At 35.1% G+C, this 23844-nt stretch overlaps 1 protein-coding gene across 1 annotated transcript; it reads left to right on the top strand.

Moving 5' to 3' along the window:
* Window positions 1-662: 662 nt before the first annotated feature.
* Window positions 663-14841, top strand: tut1 (terminal uridylyl transferase 1, U6 snRNA-specific). Its single transcript, XM_079595339.1, has 10 exons — window positions 663-1052; window positions 2122-2312; window positions 5255-5455; window positions 5543-5657; window positions 8430-8554; window positions 8649-8875; window positions 9001-9110; window positions 9443-9565; window positions 9736-9828; window positions 12321-14841. Exons 1-10 carry the CDS (start codon window positions 833-835, stop codon window positions 13454-13456), a joined length of 2541 nt encoding a protein of 846 aa, XP_079451465.1. The 5' UTR covers window positions 663-832; the 3' UTR covers window positions 13457-14841.
* The last annotated feature ends 9003 nt before the right edge of the window (window positions 14842-23844 follow it).

Here is a 23844-nt window from a genome sequence, read left to right as displayed (position 1 = left end):
TTTTGCTTTGAAAAACCAGCACAAAAGTAAAATGGATTACCTGATCCTAGATAGCAAAACATGTTTTTTGTTTTTTTGTTTTTTTCAAATCTAGATAATTCTGATCCATAACCTTTTGAACAACTGGGCCCTGCCCTGGAGACTGAAGTCATGTCAGCCAGTATGTTGGGAAATCGGGATAATGCAAGCATTCACATGGTGCCATCTATAAATGTCATCTTCACAACACCTTTCAGGCAAAGCATTTACTTTGGTTGTCCAGGATGATCCCACCTGAGCAAAACAAATTTACGTGCAGTTTTGAGCCAAAAATTGAGCTATTTTCCTTCTTAGATGTTTACTTGCATTTCTGAAAGAGGTAAAGATCATAGAAACTACCAAACTATTTGGTTTTTCCCTCACTCAGCTCATCATTGGCAAAGATTGCATTTGGAAGTATAGGATTAAGAAGGATCTCTACTACCATTTTGATATTAAACCTGTTTTATGAGTGCATTACATCATTTTTAGTAAATCTATAATTGAATGTACAGTATAGTTATATATTAGAAATATACCTTCCATTTTGACAACACAGCTAAATATAGCAAATTTGTATATATTATAATACATTTTAAAGCCCTCCTTTTGGAATAAAAAGCCAAAACCTGTATTTATTTCCTAGATGATACTCTAACGAAGTCATGCAACTCAACTCAGTATTTTTCTGTTCAGTAAACGGTATTTTTCATTGCACTAAATGTACATGCACTAATACAAAACAAATAACTATAAAGTTATAAGAAATAACTTGTAACTTCATCAGATTATCTCTGGGAAGTCTCCCTCCTGAATGGCGGAACAATTTTCACGGAACGTGTTTCTATCGGAGGAATTACGGGGTCGGACGCAGGCGGAACATCATGGAGGGAGATTTGAGTTGTTATATTTAGCAACTCGGGACGCTTTTCTTTGGAATTACATTCACAGCCTCTCAATGGAGCTCGACAAAGACATCCAGACAACGCAAAGAGGATTTCACTGCAACCTCTGCAATGTTAATATACCCAACAGTAAGTTGTAATTAACTAAAAACAGTAGAGCTAACGTTTACACAAGTGAGACACGTTTCTAGACGTCGCTAACTTGTTATAATACAACAATTGCCACTAAATGTTGTTCACTGTTAGCCAAAAGTACGTTTTAACACATTCTATGGACCATGATGATACTATGGTATTTCTTGCAGCATCTTTGAGTTTTGTAAATATGGTAATCATACGCACCAAAGTATTTTGAAATCTACAGCTGCAAAAATAGATAGACATAGTGTGGATTTGACAGCTTCAGAACAAAGACAGCAAAGCATGCAATTTTAAATACCATAATACGTCTTACAAGCACTGTTTCTGGTAAATACAAGTGGATATAAATCGAAGTGAATTAATTAAACTTAAATGATCAACTAAATACATGGATATATGATGATGGTTAATATATTAAGTGTAAATGTCTGAATACTTCATTTCAAAGATATACTTAATAAAATAGAAAAAACAAATGAATAATAAGCATATGAAAATATGGTTATACTTTACAACAACGTCTCATTCATGATATGAACTATTAATGAGCAATACATTTGTTACAGTAGCCCATTTATTCATTTTTGTTAATGTTAGTTAATAATTACACTGTTGCTAATTTGTGTTTGTTCACAAAGCATTAATGTTAACTATTAATACTTTTTTGATAAAATAGATTTTGTAGCTCAAACAATAGATTTGTAGCTCAAACAGTAGAGCGTTGGCGCTAGCAACGCCAAGGTCATGGGTTCGATTCCCAGGGAAAGCAAGAACTGACAAAATGTAAAATGTGTACCTTGAATGCAATGTAAGTCGCTTTGGATAAAAGCGTCTGCCAAATGTAAATATATAAATAAACATTAAGATAAATAAATGATGTTGAAGTATTGTTCATTCTTAGTTCATGTTAACTAATAGAACCTTACTGTAAAGTGTTACCGAAAATATGAATTAAGAAAATCATCACAAACATTTGACTATTTAGATACACTGGAATTCCATCAATGATGTTGCTTTCACATTTAACTGAAGTGTTTTTTTGTATTTTTTTGTGCAGAGCCGAGCCTGGAAGATCATGTTAAAGGAAAAAAGCACCAGCATCTGCAGCGACTCAGAGCTCAGCGTAAAGCTCAGGAGGAAAACAGCGTGTTTGTGAGCGGCTTTAAACCAGACACCTCTCAAACCGATCTGAAGGAGTATTTCACACAGTTTGGGCCGGTGTCAGATGTGATCATGGACAAGGACAAGGTTAATATACACACTATCTTTATCATGTAGTATACTGGTAATTCTCATGGTAATCATTTGATCTTTGTCTTGCTTGCATCTTTATTTGAAGGTCTGTCATAAATCAAATTCAGAATATAAAATTTTCCTGGCATTTCATCCTCAATTTACAACCACATTTCCAGAAAAGTTAGGACATTTGTAAAATACCAAAAAATCAAGAATTTGTTATTTTTGTTTTTTTACCTTTATTTATCTGACAAAAAAGTACAAAGATTTCCAACGTTTTCATTGTCCAACTTAATTGTATTTTGTAAATATTGCACTCAAATATAAGAATTTGAGTGCTGCAAAAGTTTGGATAGAGGCATGTTTATCGCTGTATCACATCACCTTTCCTTTTAGGGTGTTTTCACACCCATAGATTGTTTGTTTTGTTCTGAAACAGGGACTTCATTTGTTACAATGTTGCATTTTTTTCTTGGTTCGGTTCGCTTTCACATGGCAACCTTTCAAAGCATACCAAAATGTTTATGCAAGTCACATGCAACTACAACTGTTCTCTTATTGGTCAGAGTATCTTCTGCATCATCCATCAAGATGATTGACAGGTTCGCTCCATGAGCTTATTGTGGTTTTATTTGTAACTGTAGAGACAACCGCAAACACTATACGAATGTAGCCGTCATTCCCTCTGTTAAATGTTATACTACATTCTAGGGATGCACGATGATATCGGCACAACATCGGTATCGGCCGATAAAAGCTTAAAATGACCATCATTGGCATCGGCCGATATGAATATTTCTGCCGATGAGCCTTGCCGATAGGGTGGCCAGTTTCCTATGCGCACGTGACGACCGTGAGTAGCCAGCAACGTAAACTTCCAAGATGTGGAGGCATTTCGAGCATGGGCGTCAGATTGGTTTGAAATGTGCTGGGGACAGAGACGCATTCGGAAGTGCAAAAGTCCATTAAAACCTGACAATGGACACCTCGAAGGGCATTAACCTGCTTATACCATGGTCACTTGCCAAATAACACATTTTTAAAACATTAGTTTATATTTTAATTCGTTTTACAATCGAAATCTAAAGTTACAAGTTACAAACAATAACTTGGTTTCCTTGGTTACGCCTGACGGTTTATTTAGGTGTCTTCTATCACTTTTTAACGGACACCCTGCAGCCAATCAGAATCGAGTATTCACCCAGACCATGGTATAAGAATGTTATAATGCAGCTAGAGCAGGAATCAAGGCCTCATTCTCACACGGAGAAGCACATTTACACATCATTTTAAGAGGAAGAGGTGTTCTTTTGGTTTTCATTTGTGATACCTAATGTGCTCACTCACAGAATCAGACACTATTGCTATTTATATAGCATTATTGCATTTACAAAGTCTTTTCTGGAAATGGGATTGTAAATGTGTGGTTAATGTTATCCAATTATCAGTGGTGTTTACTAAGGCAAGCATCACTGTTACTGTGGCTTATACAGTACTTGGGCTTAACGTGCCCCAATTATGCTATTTTAAAGTTTCCTAATGTTGTTGGAGTCTCCTACAACAGGTTTACATGCATCAAAGGTAAAAAAACTGTTTCATTTTCTCATAATATATATATATTTACATTTGCACATCACCACATTTTCAATTATTCTCAAAGGACTCGCCAGATGAATCAATCTCTCTAAATCCCTCCTTTCCGCGAGCTACTCTGCTCTGATTGGCCAGACAGTTCAGTCTGTTGTGATTGGTTTACCGCGTACAGTACGTGTCGAAAACACAAACTCCCATTGCCATAACAACGTCAGCGAACAATGACGATTTTACCATATCAATCCAAGCGCGAGTCCGATGATGAAATATTGGAAGAACTATTCATTCAACCTGAACCTCCATCGCAAGGACGACTCGAGCTGGACGTTTCTCAGTGATGCGCTACTCCGTTTGAGGCACATTATGACATGTTGCTTCCTCACCATCAGCATTAACAAGTGCATGTCCATCAACTTTTTTACTTGAACTAATTTTTTTACAAAGTATTTTTCTCATATATTGCGGTAAACACGTGGAAACTGTATCAATAACAGTGCATGTATGCAATGTATACATTAGCCAAGCTCTAGCGTGAATGACTGATGTAACATAAACGTTGGTAAAACAAATCTTGTTCCATGCTTAATCTTTCCTCAAAGTAGTTTCGAACGACAGACAATCTACATTAATAGACACAGTTTTAGGTAATAGTGGCCCAGCAGGCCCACAACTGATTAGCAGAAGTATTAATAATGTGAGTTAGCAGGAGACCTACACAATATAAAACTCAAAACTAAGTATTTTGAACACTGTCTTTCAAGAGCAAGCAGTTTGCGAATCCTGCATTTGAACTCCAAAATTTGAGAAGCAGTCGTAAGTAAAATAAAGGGAACACAGCTAAAGTTAAAGATTATACTGCTGTGGTATCGTGGTAAAGATTAATTTTAACCACTGATTCTTCACATGCTCGTACTTGGGCAGTGAACAAAATAAAAAATGGCTTTACCTTCACATTGTCTTCTCGACATGATGCTATCCAGTATCCACAGGAATCAGCTTTAGTGTTTGAGGTTCAAGTTTTCCCTGGACAATATGCTAATGTGTCATCTTGACGTCACAACGAAACGGCTTATGAGTCGACTCTTACTTTTGAAAGACAATAACTTTATAGATGGTGCGCACTCAGATATAAAACTTTGCAGGATGTTTTCATTTACTTAGAGATATGTTACACACTACTTTACATTTATTTAGAAGGCAGATAGAGACTTGGGCATTTGAAAGCGTCCCATAAAACAAATATTTAAAAAAGTTAGAATTAAGGTTGTGAATATGTGAAGGTAAAGCCAGATATGAAATAATAGTCATAAAGACAGAAGAGTTAATGGAGATGTTAATGTGAGAGTTGTTGTTCTGTGTAGGGTGTGTATGCCATAGTGGAGTTCTGCGAGCCGAAGAATGTTCAGACAACTCTGGAACAGCTACAGCATCAGCTCAATGGACTCCAGCTCCGTGTCAAGCCCAGAGAGAGGAAAGACTTCAAACTGTCCAGCAGGGGGAAACCCAGAAACACCCACATCAGCCTGGACAAACTCAACTATGAGCTCTGCAAGGCTACATCTGTAAGAAAGTGTTATACATTCACACAGCTTTCTTGTTTGAAAGCTTTTTCTCATTTTTACGTTTTCTTTTCTTTTTGTGTGTAAAAGGTCAATGAGCAGATACAGAAGGTGGTGGAGTTTTTTGAGCTGAATGACAATGAGAAGAAAGTGAGAGATCTCCTAGTTCAGCTGCTACAGGAAGTCTTCACAGAGTTCTTTCCAGGTCTACACTTAACTTAAACTTGAACCAGATTTCCATCATTGCATCCTTATCCTATTGGAAACCAGGGTTTCTAAAATGCAGGGTTCGTGATGGAACTGCAGGGGTTCGTTAGTTTATGAAAAGCTAATAATTGAATCAAATGCAGTAAATGCAGAGAACTTCATCTCTGCATGTTACGAGTTTATCATACATTTGGAAATGCATTGTGTGGTGGGTTCACACTATTTAAATTCACTTTTGTATAATTTCCCCCCAAATTTTTTTTGACAGGTTTTATTTGAGTATTCTGGCAAAAATAAACGCTTGCATTTGAAGTGTTAAGAGTTTGAACGTTTGAAAGTGAAGAATTTAAGACAAATATTTGTATTATAACTTTTAGTGTAAAATAAAACATAATTATCACATTTTATTTTACAGTACAATTGTAATTGATAACGGTAATTTATTTCTGTTTTCATTTTAAAGTTAAAACATAATAATAATTATTGTTGTTTATAATTATTATTAAATTTGATCGGATTCCTAAAAACACCAGTGTCAATGTAATGTGGACTGAGACACTTATCACAACTAAAAACAGGTTTGTGTCCACTTCAAAGTCCAGCTACAAAGTGATCATATTGCAGTTCATATCAAAATATGACTTAATAATCACAGTATAATATTTGGCCAAGTTATGCAGCCCTAAATATAAATATAATATAATATGATTGTTTTAAAAATAAATCAAAATATATATATTTTTATTAATAATTGAAGATTATCTGTTAACTCAAATTAGTGAACCATGAACCATGCAAATGCATCATTAAACTATTGAAATAGTTGCTTATATTATTTTTTTGGGAACCCCTGCCCTAGACAAGTATTTAAAGCTAGCATAAAATGAAAACTCAACTTGTAATTTTTCTAAATGTTTAATCAATGTCATAACTGGACCTTCCTGTGAAAATGACAGATTTATCTCTGGTGACGTATACAGGACTTTTACAATAATTTAGTCTGCTTAAACCCGTTCCTGCAAGCTCACATTTATCTGCCAACACTTTTGAGTTCATTAGCCACATCTCAAAATCCAATCAACAATATTGCATAGAAACAAGTTTGACTGATTTTTTTTATTTATTTTTGATAATCCGTTACACTTTCATGTATTTTACAATCCTTGTTGGGCTCGTTAAAATTTAATTTATTACCCTTTACTCGTAACTCCTTTCAGAAGTAGTATTATTACTTAACTCATTACTCCCTGGTAACAGTAATTTATGACACTACTCGTTATATTACTTTTCCATAACACGCCACAATTGGTAATTGCACATTATTTTCTCAAAATTCTGACTTCGTGTTTGTGGCTCTTTGTGAATGTTTGGCTATATTTACACATTTGTTTTGTATTTCTTTCAGAATCATCATTTCTATTTGTTTTAATCATTTTTTATAAGATGATTCGCTGCACATGTCACTCATATTACATGTTCATAACCTGCCCTGTCTTTTCCGATTGTAGATAGCACATCATTTGTAATTGAAAGGGTTTAATGACAATTTCTGGTTATGGTTACACTTTAAATAGTTAAAAAATAGATAAATGAGATGATAAAATTATATACTATTAATTGTACCCAGCCTGTATGTACAATGTTACCTGAGAGATGGGTCAAGTGTTGACAAAAAAAAGATGCGTCTTTAGCCATTTCTTGAAAATGGAGTATTCTGGCAAAATAAACGCTTGCATTTGAAGTGTTAAAAGTTTGAACGTTTGAAAGTGAAGAATTTAAGACAAATATTTGTCCAAAGTAGTCGATTGTCGAGTTGACGCGCATAGGTTTAGTTACTTAGATCACGCGCGTGAACTCGACAATCGACTACTTTGGACTTCGACCGAAAACAGGAAGTAAATACAGGTATGTGCGCTGGCTGATATAACATAATTTTTATTAATATCTTTCACATCTACTGCAGTCAGATTCACTCGTGTTCACTCTGAAGGAATCACTCAACATGGCTGGACACTTGTAATGACACATCAAGGATGATAAGAGAAATAAAAGCAGGTTTAAAACGTGCCCCATTGAAGTCAATAGGGTGCCAATTTTAAAAAGAGGATAACACGGTGTAGGCAACACCGATTTTTGTCGTTGTTCTCTGTATTGACAGCACTCCAAATTTACAAAACATTGAGCTCAATGTTAAAATTGAGCTCAATGTTAAAATTGACCGGAGTTCTCCTTTAAGATATTTGTCAGTTTGTGGTGTGGAGAATTGGTAACTGATGGTTTTTGTTGTATTTATGAAGAATAGTCATCAGCTGTTAGAGTTGTTGAAGGATGGGCAGGACGAGGACAAAAAAGAGAGGAACATGGTTTTGAAAAGTGTGCTAGAGTCAGAGAAATTGTTCATTTTGTTGTGGTACTATGTCGTTTTACCAGTGGAGACATTTGCAGAGAAGGAAGAGAGGAGGGACTGATACAAACTAAAGTCATTGGAATCTTTAGATTACAACACTCAATGTTTATTACAAACACTCGATGGTGGTTTACAGTAAGTAAAAGTATACTATTAATCTATTAAGCATAGTATTAATAAAGTAATGGCAATATTTCCAGCCACTGAATGTAATCTTTTCCATATTCCAAGTTACTCTAGTTGGTGAAGAATATAGTGCAAGACTTTTTTTGGCAGCATTAGTTCTGGAATTCTTTTTAAAAGGAGCTTTATTTCCTATTCATTTTCTAGTGATTAAAAAAAAGTATTTGTCATGTTTTATAGATTGCCAGATTGTACCCTTTGGCTCCTCTGTGAACACATTTGGGATTCACGCCTGTGACCTTGATCTGTTCCTCGACCTTGAGAACACCAAAGCATTTCAAGCTCGCGCAAAGACTACTGGATCGGTGTGTTTGCACCACTAAATCCTGGACATCAACATCAAATAATTAATCTATTAACATCTGTCTTTAAAATGTCTAAAACTGCTCATTTCAACAGACAGGAGAAAATCAGTCTGAGGATTGCCATTCTGAAGACTCCATTTTGTCCGACATTGACCTGTCCACTGCCACTCCTGTTGAAATTTTGGAGCTTGTTGCAGCCATTTTGAGGAAGTGCGTTCCAGGTGTACATAAAGTACAGACACTCAGCACTGCCCGACTTCCTGTGGTCAAGTTCAGTCATCGAGAGCTCAACCTCCAAGGAGACATCACAATCAACAATAGGTTGAAAAACTTTATTTTTGGCCATTTTGTAAAATGAACCACTTTGAATGTAGAACCCCATTTGACAGTAGTATACTTCAGGTTTGTGAGATCTTTGTCTATAATGTCTTCCCTTTTTGCAACAGATTGGCAGTAAGAAACACTCGATTTCTGCAGTTGTGTTCAGGCATCGATTCCAGACTGCGACCCTTAGTCTACGCCATCCGATTATGGGCTAAGCAGAAACAATTAGCAGGTAATAGTTTTATATGATAATTAATTGTTTATAAAAAGGTACATTCTGTAATTTTAAGGCTGTTACGTTTTTATTGTGACAGCATATTAGTCATTATAACACATTTTCAGTGCAAAAAATGAATTCTCAATACTGTAAAATGATGACACTTCATTGTAGAAAAGTAATAAATCCTCTTTGTTTTTTTAATTAAAGTCAGTGTTAAAATAATTCAGACATATACTTTACAATGTATTTTTTTTTAATTACAGTAATGAGAATGAGACAATTGGACATTTCTTGATGCATATACAATTTTCTGAGTTAAACCTTGTACATTTCTAATATCATAGGGAACCTGTCTGGCCCTGGACCGTTGTTGAACAATTACGCTCTCACACTGCTGGTGATCTTTTACCTTCAGAATCGAGACCCTCTTGTGCTTCCCTCTGTGAATCAGCTCAAGAACATGGCCTGTGCGTTTATCTGGACTACTGTTTATTTAACTTCCTTAATCAGTTATTTTATCTGTATTTTCAAAGATTCTTTTGTTTTTATGCATCGTTGCAGATTAAAAATGATAATTTTCAAATCAAATCATTTTCATTTTATTAAAAATGTTTTTTTTGTGTGTGTGTGTGTGTAGGTGAGGAAGAAGAGTGCGTTATTGAGGAAAGGGATTGTACATTTCCTAGTCAGCCCTTTAGTGTACCACCCAGCAAAAACACTGAAGATCTCTGTAAGTACCACACATGCTTTAGCTCATTTCAGTTGACTTATCAGTGAGTGTTTACATTAACCTTCTTAAACCAGTTATGCTTAATAAGGTGACAAAGTACATGCTCATGTAAACAAGGTAACCTGTTTTCCATTCAAATGAAAAATCTGTCATTATTTACTCGCCCTCATGTCATAACAAACCTGTATGCATTTCTTTCTTCTTTTTTGAAGAATGTTTGTTTCCCATTGACTTCCATTTTTTTTTGGTAAATGAGAACTAAAACTGTTTGGCTACCAATATTCTTCAAAATATTTTCTTTTATGTTCCACAGAACATACAGGTTTGGAACGACATGAGGGCAAATAAATGATTTAACCGGCATTCTGTCTGGTTACCGTTCTCAGGAGTTGTACAGTTTAAAAGTCATACTGAATTTGACTTTTGATCCATACAGTTCTAAATGTTTTATTTAACATCGCAACTTATAGTTTGGATACAGAGTTGGATACTCTTCTAATTATATATTCATGTAACTAGGTAATAATCTTCATATTATTGCTTCATATCAATATTACTAGGTAATATTTCAATACACTATATTACTTTTAATAAACTTTTTTTCATGTAAACAAAGGCAGTTGCATGTATCCTCTGTGGGTAATGCAATCCCAAAATAAATATGGAAATGTCTTTCTATTTCCCTTCCTATAAGATTGCCATTTATCTAAATGGTAATTGGTTGGCTAATGTTGACCAACCCTGCTGTACTCAATTAGCTCTTCTAATGTAATAATATAATTTATCTACCAGAATATTAGTGTTTTTGATTTTGTTTTATTTTGTAAATGTTTTTTGTTGTTGTCAGAAAGCTGCTTTTAAAACAATGAGCATGCTGAACTTTCTGTTTGCATCCATTATATATGCTGTGTAATGGTGTAGCTACAACATCTACCAACAGGGGCAGCATGAGCTAGTTTTCAGTCAATAAATACTGGAAATATTCATAGAAATCTGATATGAAAAAGGTTGTTCAGTAATTGTGAATGGTTATTTCACACAATATTGTTAGACAATTAAATTGCGATTATTAGTCTACTGAGTGGTTGAAAGTGAATCAAATGCCATTAGTCAAGTCCCCCATGTTAACAGACAATTATTGACCATATCAGAAAAATGACAAATGAAAAAATAAAATAAAAGTTGTCTGTTAATGTTTATATTTATACAGAACATTTTATATCACAGCTCTCTATAAAAATATATGATTTTTTTTCTTTTAAATCTTATTTTCACTTTAAATAACATACTTTTCTACTGTCCATGACAATTGTGCAAGAAAACGCCACAGAAGCCCACTGTTGCTTTAGTAGCGAGCATTTTTTTTTTAATGTATACGTGCTAGACAGACGTCTTTGACAGTTTCCTGTAACTGATCTAAAGATAAACAGCGCATTCTTATTTCAGTGTTATTTAAGCAGACAGTTTGCCTCGTACATTCAGTTTAACAGCAAGGTTTCAACTAAACTATGCATAGCCTATGCATTTTATACACTTACATTACGTCCATGCTCCATCCAGCTATTTTCTGGTGTCATTTTTGGATTGGTTGGGGCCTTCTACAGCACTTCATCAATCCTCTCAACATACAGTCCAGCTCAGATTGTTTTTAATCAATGCCCAAATCCTAAAAAACTGATTAACTCTATCTGTGCCTAAATTCTGATTTGGGGGGCTCAGCACACAGAGGTTGAGAGTGCAGTTATTCAGCAAACACAATCACAAGTAGTAGAGAGATCCATCCATATTTGAATTTATTACAGTTCATCACAATGGCAGATTTAGCAAACAGCTCAAGCGGCTCGTGGTAGAACACATTCTGCTTATATAAAAGTGTCATTCAGTCGGTCTATCATAAATGGAGATCGCTAAACTCCAGTTTACTTGTTTTTGGTGTTTTCAGATAATCCGTGCTTTTTCCGTGTAAGAGACTGCTCGCGCATGGTTACCAGATTGTAAAGTTTAAGTAAAACACAGGGTAGAATACGTTTTCTTGAAAAGCTCTGATTGGGGATTTAAATTCTTGAAATCTGGCAACCGCAAGCAAGAAAGCTTGTAGCGGCTTTTTTTTGTCTTTTTTTTTTTTGTCTTCTAAACCCACAAGACCACCCCTCCCCCTAACAAAACAGTGTGATTTGGTCACATTTTAGTCAATAATATTGCATGTTGATAGCCACATTTATGTATCATATAATGACGTTGGTGTTTCGTCAACTAAAAATTTTCATCATAGATTTTAACAAAATTAACACTAATCAACATGTTTATCATTATTTTAATCACCATGTCATTAACCTAAAATTGTATTCAACAGCTCTTCTCAGTCATCCAATCAGATATTTCGATACTTTGTTTTTGATTGTGCTACTGTATATGATGTAAATTGTCGTGTGCGTTCATGGACAAGCAAATTGTTATTCTCCATATAACTTTCCCTATCTCTTTTCCCTCAGGCACTTTGCTTTTTGGATTCTTCACCTTTTACTCACAGTTTGATTTCCCTGCATCAGTGGTGTCTCTGCGAGACGGCCGTGTGCTGCCTATTACAGACTTCCTTCGAAGAGACGAGGAAGCGGTAAACGCTCCAGAGGCCTCTAGTCCCAAACCGAAGCGCTCCTCTGCCCCTAAACTGGGCCCAATGAATGTCCTGGATCCATTTGAGCTAAACCACAATGTGGCCGGGAACCTTAACGAACGAACGCAAAAGAACTTCAAGAGAGAATGCTGCGAGGCTGAGAAGTACTGCCGCAGTTTGCAGTACCAGCGCAAATCAGCCAAGGGCAAATCCTGGGGCCTTGTGCGGCTCTTTGCGCCGCCAAGTGAAGCAGGACCACGTCCGAAGGTCGAGACTGAGAAGATTATGGAGGTCGGCATCCCTTTCAAGGCTGCCGTTCTCCCAGAACCCTTGCGTGCCCAACTGGCATTGGCTGGGAAGGGTTTTAGGGGTCTTTGGTTTGCAAAGGTCTGCTCTGCTGTGCAGATGGTGTTTCAAGACATTTTAAAATGTTCACCCTCTGAGGAGACTCAAACTGCAGACCTCTGTCAAAGTCTGGACAAAGCCAACAGAGATGGAAATGAAATGGAGGTGAATAATAACCTAGAAGATACTGGTCCTCAAGCCAAAAGTGAAGCTGGTAAGAAGAGGCCTCTTACAATGGAGGAGGGTCCATCAACCTCCACTGTTCTACAAGCTAAAAGACAGAGACTAGATGTTGATATGGAGCACCCAGAGCCGGTCCACTGGACTTGGACTCAAAGGAAGAGTGTTTGGGCAGGCCGGCGGAAAGTGCGGAGAGATCTCTTGAAGACTAGTGATGAGACCTCCAAACCTGAAGGAGGCTGTGTTGACATTGAAAGCAGGGTGACACAGAGCATTGTGGAGAAAGAGGAGAAAATTCAAGATTTGTTGTTCAAAGTGGATGCAGAAGTTGTTGGCGGGAATGAAAACACCATGGTTGTCCTCCGTTTTCTCCCGAGCCATGATTCTGCAGGCGTCTTTCAAGACTTCTTCCATTTTCTAGAGTGCTTCCTGCCTAAGATGGCTGAAACGATCCTAGGGAGAGCAGAGGATGTTACAGAAATGTCATAATTTTTTTTTTTGGTTAAATGTTGAATTTGTATAAAATCTGCATACTTCGAAGTAGAGCTAAGAGGCTACTTTTTGCAAACCTTATAAGCAAAAAAAAAATATTTTAGTGATTTATGTTTTGAAAATATAGCAATATACTACATGCTTTTTGTTTTTTGCATGTTTTGAGTTCAATTTTATTTCCTGTTTGAATTGGGTTTTGCCTTCCCCCCCCTCCCCCCATGATTTTGGCAGGTTTGCCTCTCTATAATGTAAATATAATGAATGTGAACACTCACATTAAAATTTAAACTGAAAGTTTAAACCATTGAGACCTGGATTGTAGCTTTCTTTATGAAATGGATAGTTATGATTTCAAAATCTGATTTGATGCGCTGTGTTTGATCTGTTGTGAACTATCTGGTATTTGCAAGTGTCAAAATCAGTATTTTTACTTTCCCCCCCCAAACAATTACAGAAAAAAAACTTGCAATACATATGTACTCATCCTTAAATAAGAACATATTCTTGTGAGCACATACACTGGTCACTGGGTATAACTTTACATTACTTTTATACTAAAGTTAGAAAAGTGAAATCATAATCAACCACCCCTTTAATGAATCCATTTGAACCTGTTTAATTATATTTAGGGCTGGTTTCACAGACAGGGCTTTGATTAAGCCAGCATTACATTCATGATCACATGATTCGATCAAATTCTGCAGTACAAAGTTACGGTATATGAAGGGTTACACTTCCAACACAGTCCAAGGGTTAGAAGTGAAAAATGGTTCACAAGTTCTTTTTTTTATCACTTTCTACCTGGGGTGGCGTGGGGTGGGGGACTTTAGTTACCCGTTGTAATCTTTTCAACCATTGAATGATGAATGGTTTTTTTCAACCATTCAATATGATGAAATTCTATTAGTATGTTGTCTTAATGAAAAGGTCAAAGTTTCCATATTGTACACATTTACAATTTGCATTCGTATACAGATAGAGGATCTTCCTTGAGCCATTTTCTTGTAATGGCATCCTTACTAGTTACTAGTAATGTATTAAAATGGTATCATATTTGATATTTTGGATGGAGAAATGCCCAAGTACATTGTTTTAAAGTTACACTCAATACTTTCTCTATTCAGATCCTGTCAATAAGTATGAATAACGTCACAGTCCCACAAGATGTGAAAATTATCAGCCATTATATTCGTTTTTTTTTCTCCAGCTTTCACCAGCCTTTTAATTCCCAGTTTGCATATATTTTCTGTGCAGCATCTGTGTTTTACACATAGTTAGCCATTCTTCTTCTGTTATACTTATATTGGCTTCCTTTTCGCATTTTGGTTTCACATTTGTCGAGTGTTTTTTGTTGACATTAAGCATGAATAAATTCTTGATACAATTTTCTTATTCACTTTCTTTTTATATGGACCTCTCCCACCCTGATCTTTAGGAAGTTGTACACTGTTAAACCGCACTGTAGGCCGCCCACTTTTCCAAATGAAGCGAGGTATTAGTTTTTCCATTCATCAAATTGCCTTTTGGGTATATCTACTGGTAAAAAGAAAAAGTAATAGTGGTAAAATATTAATCTTTATAATCTCTATTTGATTATATAAATCTAGGAGAAGCCATCTATTCAAGTCCGTTTTTATGATTTAACTAGTATGTGAGAAACAACACGTCATCAGCATAAACATATCTTTATAAACATATTCTATAACCACTCTCTATATCATCTCTGATTAGCTGTGCCAATAGCTCAATAAATAAAGCAAATAGGGTAGGGCTAAATGCGCACCCTCGTCGTCAGCATCCCCTTTCTAAAGTAATATAATCTGAAATGTCACCTTTCATTTTAATATAAAGATTTTACAATTCTAAGAGTCATTTCCAAATCCAAAACGTTGCAAAACTAAATATAAGAAATCCCAACTCACCGAATCGAACGCCTTTTTATTATATAAATAAGTAATTATTATAGTTTTATTCTGAAGTAAATGATCAATTATGTGTAGGGTTTGCTATACATTATCAAATGTCTCTCTTTGTTTTACAAATCGTTTAGCTGATGCATAAAGTCTGTAGTCAATATTTAGAACTGAAATAGGTCTATCTTTCCCTTCCTTTGTCAAATTAATTATTAATACTAATTACTAATTAATACTAATTGTTTTGTTGCTTGGAAACTATAAATCGCCTACAGATACTCTTAAGACCTTGGTGGAACAGTTGTTCAGATTCCTGCTATTATTGGTAAATTTATGAATTTTCACATGGAATTAGGGCAAATGTTCTACTAAAACTTGATCTCCATAATATATTACATCACATATATTGTGTTGAAGTATTTGAGAATATTTTGAAGCTGGTATGCCTGGTATTGTATTTCAGTGGTTAGTTGCCATTCCATAACTAAAATACATATTTTACAGTCACTGTTATGCAAATTGAAAACCATTGTAGTGATCAAACACAGCTCAAGGGCAGTGGCCGCCCTTATAGAACCCTGATATGGCAAAAAAAAATAGTAAAATCCCCCCCGTACACTCAATTTAAAGTGATATTGTGATGTAAGAAAACAAACTAATATGATTTCAATAATAACTTGTGAGTTTAATGTTTTATCCAGTATATTAAGACATGATTGTGACATGAAAATTCGGTATAACGCAACTTATGGCTTTTTGGAGATTTCTTTCCATGTTAATATTCAAGACCTGTTCTACCCGTCAGCCTGGTGTCCATGTGGTGGACGCTATGGCCGTAAGACATGGTTAGAATGGAAAACCTGTGAGTATTCTGGAATGAGAATTCAAAGGTGTATCCAGAGATAAATGACTGTAATTACACAACGAGGCATGCAGCTTCATTACAGCTAATGTATATGACACTGGAGGAGTAGTCACAAATGAACAGCACATGTTCTGCCTTATTTCATGCAGTCTGACGTGGATGCAAGAGTAATTAAGAGATAATGGAGGAGGTATTCTTTTTCGCGCTTCGGTATTATTTATCTTATTTTTTTTATTTTTTTCAAATGCTATCCAAATGCTCTCAAAACCACTAAATCCTTTATTAAACTAGATGTTTTGTCTTTGAAAATAATCGATGTATGACTGAACATAAATTATGATTAAATGGTTAAACAATATAAATAATTAAATTGAATAAATATTTTTTTCAATTAGATTACCATTGAAATATATCTTTTTCACTATTTCTTAATGTAGATTTTTCATATGTAGATTCGAATGCTTTATTTGCCGATTAAAACATGACACTTTTTGAGCCAAGTGAATTTTTCTTGTTTTATTTCAAATGAATATATTAAGTTGGGAGTTGGCTAGTTTGTACGGTACACTCTAAAAAATGCTGGGTTGTTTCAACCCAATTTTGGGTCAAATATGGACAAACCCAAACGTTGGGTTAAAAATTTAACCCAACGGCTGGGTTTGTCCATAGCATTTTTTTTTAGTGTAAATGAACCCTAAACCACCAGACTAAAATGACTGAACCAGACTGAACTTTGTTAAAAAATCTCTCCTAGCACACCATGAGCCAAAAAATAATAATAAAAAAATCAGAAAATTGTTTGACAAAACGTTTATAAATAAATGAAATAAATCTTCATTGTGTGGCGCATTTCCAAATTTGAATTGAATTTGTAATATTACAATATTTCATAGGCAGTGCATCATGACTTAAAGGGGTGGTATAATGCCCTTTTCACAAGATGTAAAATAAGAATCTGATGTCCCCAGAGTGTGTATGTGAAGTTTTAGCTCAAAATACCCCACAGATATGTTTATATAGCATGTTAAAGTTGTCACTTTTTGAGGATGAGCAAAAACCGTTTACTGTCTATGGCAAAAACGCACTGTTTTGTGTCTGTTCCTTTAAATGCAAATGAGCTGCTGCTGGCGGCACAGCGGGCGGAGCTTCAATATCTGGTGTCCTTTTAAAAATTTCTAAAACTTTTATGTTCAAACCGGAGTCAGACAATGATGGAGAGACTCAAGAAGAAGTGACAACATGTAGAATGCAACAGGACATTTCTGAATGGTTAGTTGATGAAATTATGTAGCTTGTGGCGTAGGTTTGATTTTGAAATAGGTGGGGACAGGGACATATATTGGTAGGGACACGTCCCTAGCGTCCCTACTAAATTCTACGCCCCACAGGTGTAGCTATCTTTATAGTCATTGATTAGCATATTCTGTCTTGATAATCTATATCGCGTTCCGGGGGGCGGGGTGTGGGTTGGTGATGTCACTAACCCGGGAGGAATGTAGTAGTCCCAGCCTTTTGTTGTAGTCCTTAAAAAGCAATTTCTCTAAAAGCAAATATTTCCCTTTGCTTTGACCTTTGAGCGTTGTAACTTTGCAGATGTTGTTTATGCTCAAACAGCAACATTACACACTAACTAAACTAAAGTTAGAAAAGTGAAATCATACTCAACCACCCCTTTAATGAATCCATTTGGGCCTGTTTAATTTTATTTAGGGCTGGTTTCACAGACAGGGCTTTGATTAAGCCAGGATTAGGCCATATTAAATTATGATATTTAAGTAGCTTTTATAAACTTGAATTAGAAAAAACAAAAACAAAGCTCAAACATGCATGTAGTCTGGGACTATCTTAAACTTTGTCTGTGAAACTGGGCATTAGTTGCATTACTTTAGGTTTATATGTTAGCATTTTACAATCAGTATAGTCATGAGACTGAATGGTCTATGTTTATTATATCTTTAAAGAGTAAGGTCTAGTTTTTTAGGCTCAAACTAAATTTTCTACGCCTTCACAGTCTACTTTTTGAGGTGAGATTTTATTGTCGAAAAGTGGAGAAATTGAACGGCAACAACTTATTGACCCAGACACAACACATTTAAGCTGTAAATCTTTAACGGCACATCAACCGGTATTTATCTGTTTTAATAAGAGGATGCTAACTGAAGAAGAAAGAGTTACATGGTTCTATAACCTGAGGTTGACTCTAGGGAAATCAGCCGGGTTGTCTGCATTACGAGTCATTTAGTTTCAGTCGAGTCACTACACTTATTTGTTGTTAGATGCTATTAATCTCCCAGTGCAAGATTTGAGAAATGTCAATGAAACAGCCGCACAATAGTGAGCATTTAGAAGTGTGAAGAGGGCATGTCTTCACTATTTAACTGAGAGTAACCAGTCTTTACAGACCTTTAGTTCCCATCCTCTAACATGTGGTTAACCTTTGAGCTGTACAATAAAACACCAGCATCGTTCCTATGATGACTTACTACTAATTTACAAAATTAACCTAGTCACAATGATATTCTTGTCTATAGGGGTGTAACGATACCCTTATGTCAAGACTCAATACATATCACGATACTGAACTCACGATACAATATTATTCCTATACTCCAAGACATATGTGAAAAGGTTAACAATTTTTTTTTTACTGTTGATTAAAATGCTAAATTTGATATTACATTGTGGATGTAAATATAGGCTTGGACTTGGTGTTGGTAAACCATTGCACAGGACAATAGTGACACCAGAATAAAAATATTCATGATTCTGCTGAAAATTCATCTAATATTTTTTCTCACACAGTATAATTTTTCTTTTTGGGTGCAACTATACACAATACATATTGTCACTATCCACGATACATATTGTTGCATTTTTGTATTGCTATATATTAGTCTATTGATATTGTATATTGTTACTCCTATATTTAGGGGTGTAATGCAAATTTTTTTTTTTCAAATGAAAATCATCTAATTTGAATGTCTCCAATATGTTATATAGTGTAAATAATTTAGTTAATTAAAAAATTATTTAATTTTATTAATGTAAAACTTTTACCTAAATGAAAATGATTTTACTGTCTATATAGTTTTCCCCCTCTAAAATTCAGAATTTATCTTTGCGCTTTCTTTTCAAACTGTTATGATATACTTTTCCCCTCTTTAAAATAATGGTTTGATAATCATGACATCATATTTACAGGAGTAATATCATGTTTTTGAACACATGGTTAAAACAAGTTAAAACAAAGATTAGTTTCTCTTTTATCAGTTTTTTATGACGTTTCCTGGTTAGTGGTTATCACAAAAAATATTGTTTAATTGTATAATCTTTTAAATTATAATGCGCGATTTTAGGCAGTTTTAAATCAGCCCAAGGAAAAACATAAATTTGTTCAACAATTTGTATATTTGTGTGGACGAATCCTATATTGTGATCCTCAATGGTTCAATGGATGGTTTACCTGGAAGTTTTGATCTGAGTGTTAAAAGTTCAGTAGTAACCTTTTTTAAAATAAATCTCCTGAAATATCCTTAGAATTGGGATCTATTACTTACTCAATGCAGGACTACATTACTTCTTATAGGTTTACAAAGTTTAAAAATAAAAACAATAGCAATTTTCACTATGATCTTACTACACGGCCACACACATAAACACACGTTGATAAGTTGTACTTATCTAAAATGTGCATTAAAGTAATTTACAGCATGTTTGTAAATGTTCCCTCTCTCTTTCTCTAATGTCTTATTCTTAGTTTTTTTTGGACTGACATTATGCTATCATTGTTCTGTCTCTCTCAGGCCATCAAACTCTCTCGGTCGTCTCTCAGAACTGAATCCGCTCGTGTAAACATGCTTGGCTGCTACCAAAGCACTCTGCTCACATTAGTGAGGCCATAACATGCGATAAGTCTTTTCCTCTGACTCTCGAACATTATCCCTGAGACAGGAGGACAGCCATAAATGCAGGAAGTTTCAGGAGTTTGTGTGCGTAAGTGGAAGACCGCACGGTAGCAAAGTTAAAACAATAACCGATTGCAGTTTTTCATAAATGGTCATAAATGGCTTTTTAGCTCCTCTTGGCTCCTTACTGTCTGAATGATGGCAGGGAACTTTTCTTGCCTCTGTCTTTGTGTCTATTTTCCCTGTGTCTTTCCTGTTCGTTATGCTTCTCCCACAAACATAACCATAGCCATAAATGGCTTAATACATTTAAGATTTAAAGAAAAATTTTCACCGTCAATATTTGTCAACTGATTTAAAACGGCCCAATACCGTATGGATATGAAGGACTTTTCTGTATTGATTTTTTTTACTGGACCATACACTGTAAAACATGATTGCTGTGATTATTTATCACAACTGACAAATTCAACATTAGAATAAGAAATAATGTGTTTTTCAACTTAAAAAGGTATGTTTATGCTTGACTTATACATTAAGTTTAGTTAACTCTAGTTAAGTTGGATATTTAAGTTATCTCAACTAATTTTAAGTTGTTATAACTAATTGCAGCAACGTTTTAAACCCAAGTTTTGAATTACACACACATACTGTATATTTGAGAAAGGAATATGAAAATGTTAAACTTTCGAACAGTGCTGATGTTGTGTCACAACTCATGTCAATTACCCTTAAAAAAACAACCATTAGACATTTGGTGTAAACTTTACAATTAAACTCTTCATTGCAAATTGACATTGGTGCCTTTTATAAGAAGGATTCAGTCACAGCAAAATAATAAGATGTATAGCATACTCTATATGATGGAATAGGCTACATTCATGTAGAATAATAAACTGTTGTCTTTTTTTAACTGCCATGTGTGGCATTTCACTTAATTTGGTTTTCCTGCTCTAACCTGTTTATTTTGTCATGTTTATTCCGTAGTATCACTCCCTTTCCCTATAGTTTTATGATTCTTCATATAATTTAATTTTATACCTAGTGGAATTATTACACATAATCCCGCTAAAACCTAAAATCAATACAATTACAACAAGCTCCATATAAAAAGGTGTTTCCACCAGTATTGATCAGAAATAACACCATTCATTTTCATATGAAAGTATCTGCATTGAACATGCAGAGCACTCTCAGATCAAAACGTTTCTTCTCTCAAGTTCATCCGAGCACCCTTTCATCCGCACAACACACCGCGTCAGAGGATATTATTTGTAGAGTTATCATAGCGTAAACACTCAGCCAATCAGTTTGTGCTTGTATTATCTGCCGTGGCTTTCTCAGTGTTTATTCATACTGATAAGCTGAAGTGTGAGCATCAATATCTACTGTGTGTTGTTTCTCCTCATTGACTTTTATGGTTGCACTGGTTGGGCGACTCCAACCACCGATACAATCCTTACGACAGAAGCCATGGGAAGTGTTCCTGTAAATTGTATGCGTAATATAAACAGAGGAACAAGCAATCTGTATCAATCTTACACATAGACTGATATCATATTTATATTTGCTGAAGAAAATGTCCTCAAGAAAACATGTACAGACCACGCACCACTGAGATTTACACAAGTTCTATACGCCTTCGTGATCGGCCATGACATGAGGATTTACGCTTTAATCTATTCCTGCATTTATGGGATCCCAGAGAGAAAGTGCCCATGTGCCATTACTTAGCCTATACCTGCAAAAGACGCATTCATGTGTTAGAAGAATGGGATATGTAATCTAATGACAAGTTAGAAGATTAATTACTCAGTTGTTGAATGAAGAATACGAGTAGATTTATTAGTTGAGTAGAATTAATTAGGCCTAAGTTCAGCAGAGGTGGAATCAAATTTAACAATACTACTTAATATTTAATATTATTGATCTCTGACTATTAATGCTGCTGTTTGTTAACTGAACTGAGCTGGACGATGCCATCATTTTTTGTAGATCTGCTTTATGAAATGAACTAATTTAATAATTTAATGATTGATGATCTTTACAATGGAACTGAATTAACACTGAAACGACTTAAGCTGAACAACAGCCGAAATGCGTATTTTTTCTGTTTTCTCTGTAAAGCTGCTTTGAAACAAAAAAGCAATATATATATATAAAGGAGACTTGACTTGAGGTGGAAGAGTAAACATAAAATAGCCATTTTTATCAGCTATTCATGAGAAGAATGCAGATTCATTTGTATGACTGTCTGATAATCAGCATTTTAGCACTTCTGATTCCATCGTCCTGAAGTCAATGGGGTTTTTGGTTAAAAGTCTGAAATAAGGTCAGTGGTGCACACAAACTCAAGATATTTCTTAATTTAATTATATGACATAAAATATATCAGTAGTAGACCTGATGATTTGTATACCAGTAGCTTTTACTTGTCTTGAAAAAGGTGGCTGCTAACAAGTTGCATAATGGAAAGAAGTATTTTTTTTAAATACAGACTGAAGTTGTCGGAAGCTTAGTGATGGTGGCGTTGAAGTCACACGACTGCGGTGTAATTTGTTTATAGACGTTTAGCTTTTTACTTCTGTCGACTGTATTTGGGCTTCATTCATAAAGATTGTGTTCATTTGTGAAGATTATCATAATGAACAAAAGAGCTCTGTGGAGCTCTACAATAATAAAAACGCCAATGGGAAAATCCTATTGAGGGAACTGGCCTATTAATATTACTGCAGCACTCTATGTAATCTCAGATTGATGACGAGATTACTAATCTGGGGAAAAATTACAGAAATATGTAAACTTCAACTCAATCTCATGAGAAATATGTAACTAATTAAATTATATCATTGATCTTATGTATTTGTACGAAAAAAGGTCAACCCCTGACCTTAACATTAAGTAGGGCATGAAAGCAGATACGAAAACATATGACTGATATCATACAAATTTGTATGAAATAGCTATATTTACTCAAACACAAAATAGTAGCTTTTTAAAGATAGTTAGTTGGATTTGTCTGTTCATCCATATTATTTACATATTAGCCTACATTTCCCAAATTTAATTTCCGACACTTACGCTTAAACATAATCGAGTTGTTAGTCAATATTTGTAATTTGAGCGCTCTGATAGTTGTCTCATTAAAACACTTGAAGATTAATTCCACTGGCTAGTTAAGTGATCGAGATCAAGATGACTATTGATTAACCACCCCTGCCTTCTTTACAAATCAATGACATATAATTAACATTTCCAGCTCTCATTTTCTTCCAGAGTCTTTATTCTAAATTAATGTCTGTCATTTAGAGATTTGAGAGGAATTCTTTGCATCAAAAAAGCGCCATTGTGTCAGTGTGAGAGAACACGCTGGCTCACACACACAGCAGAACAGGAAGGCGCCAATTTCCACACAGGTCGTTTTATCACTTCTTTTGTACCACTCGTTACAAATGTCTGGGTGAATCGTGATGCTAAGACAATAGAGTGTACAAATATATGTATATATTTTTTTTACTTGTTAGTTGGACGCAATCTGGACGAAGGTCGTCAAAACATAAAGGCCTAGTGTCTCTGCAGACTCTGCACGTAGTCAGCACGCGCTGTCTGTTTGCTCAACTCCGCCTACTAGTGGATTTACAGAAGCATTTTACATTTATTAAAGTATCATTTTTTAGCGAACACTTTATCAAACACGACTCA

The sequence above is a fragment of the Phoxinus phoxinus genome (assembly GCF_949152265.1).
Source record: "Phoxinus phoxinus genome assembly, chromosome: 21".
In the NCBI taxonomy this organism is placed as follows: domain Eukaryota; kingdom Metazoa; phylum Chordata; class Actinopteri; order Cypriniformes; family Leuciscidae; genus Phoxinus; species Phoxinus phoxinus.
The sequence above is the reverse complement of the archived record's forward strand: the minus strand, read 5'-3'. Positions and strand labels throughout refer to the sequence as shown.

What these genes read in the sequence shown, in the direction of transcription:
- tut1 (XM_079595339.1), top strand. Translation starts at nt 833, where the DNA reads ATGGCGGAACAATTTTCACGGAACGTGTTTCTATCGGAGGAATTACGG. An exon ending in CAATGTTAATATACCCAACA is followed by an intron (nt 1,053 to 2,121) that starts GTAAGTTGTAAT and finishes TTTTTTGTGCAG; the next exon opens with AGCCGAGCCTGGAAGATCAT. An exon ending in GACATCACAATCAACAATAG is followed by an intron (nt 8,876 to 9,000) that starts GTTGAAAAACTT and finishes TTTTTGCAACAG; the next exon opens with ATTGGCAGTAAGAAACACTC.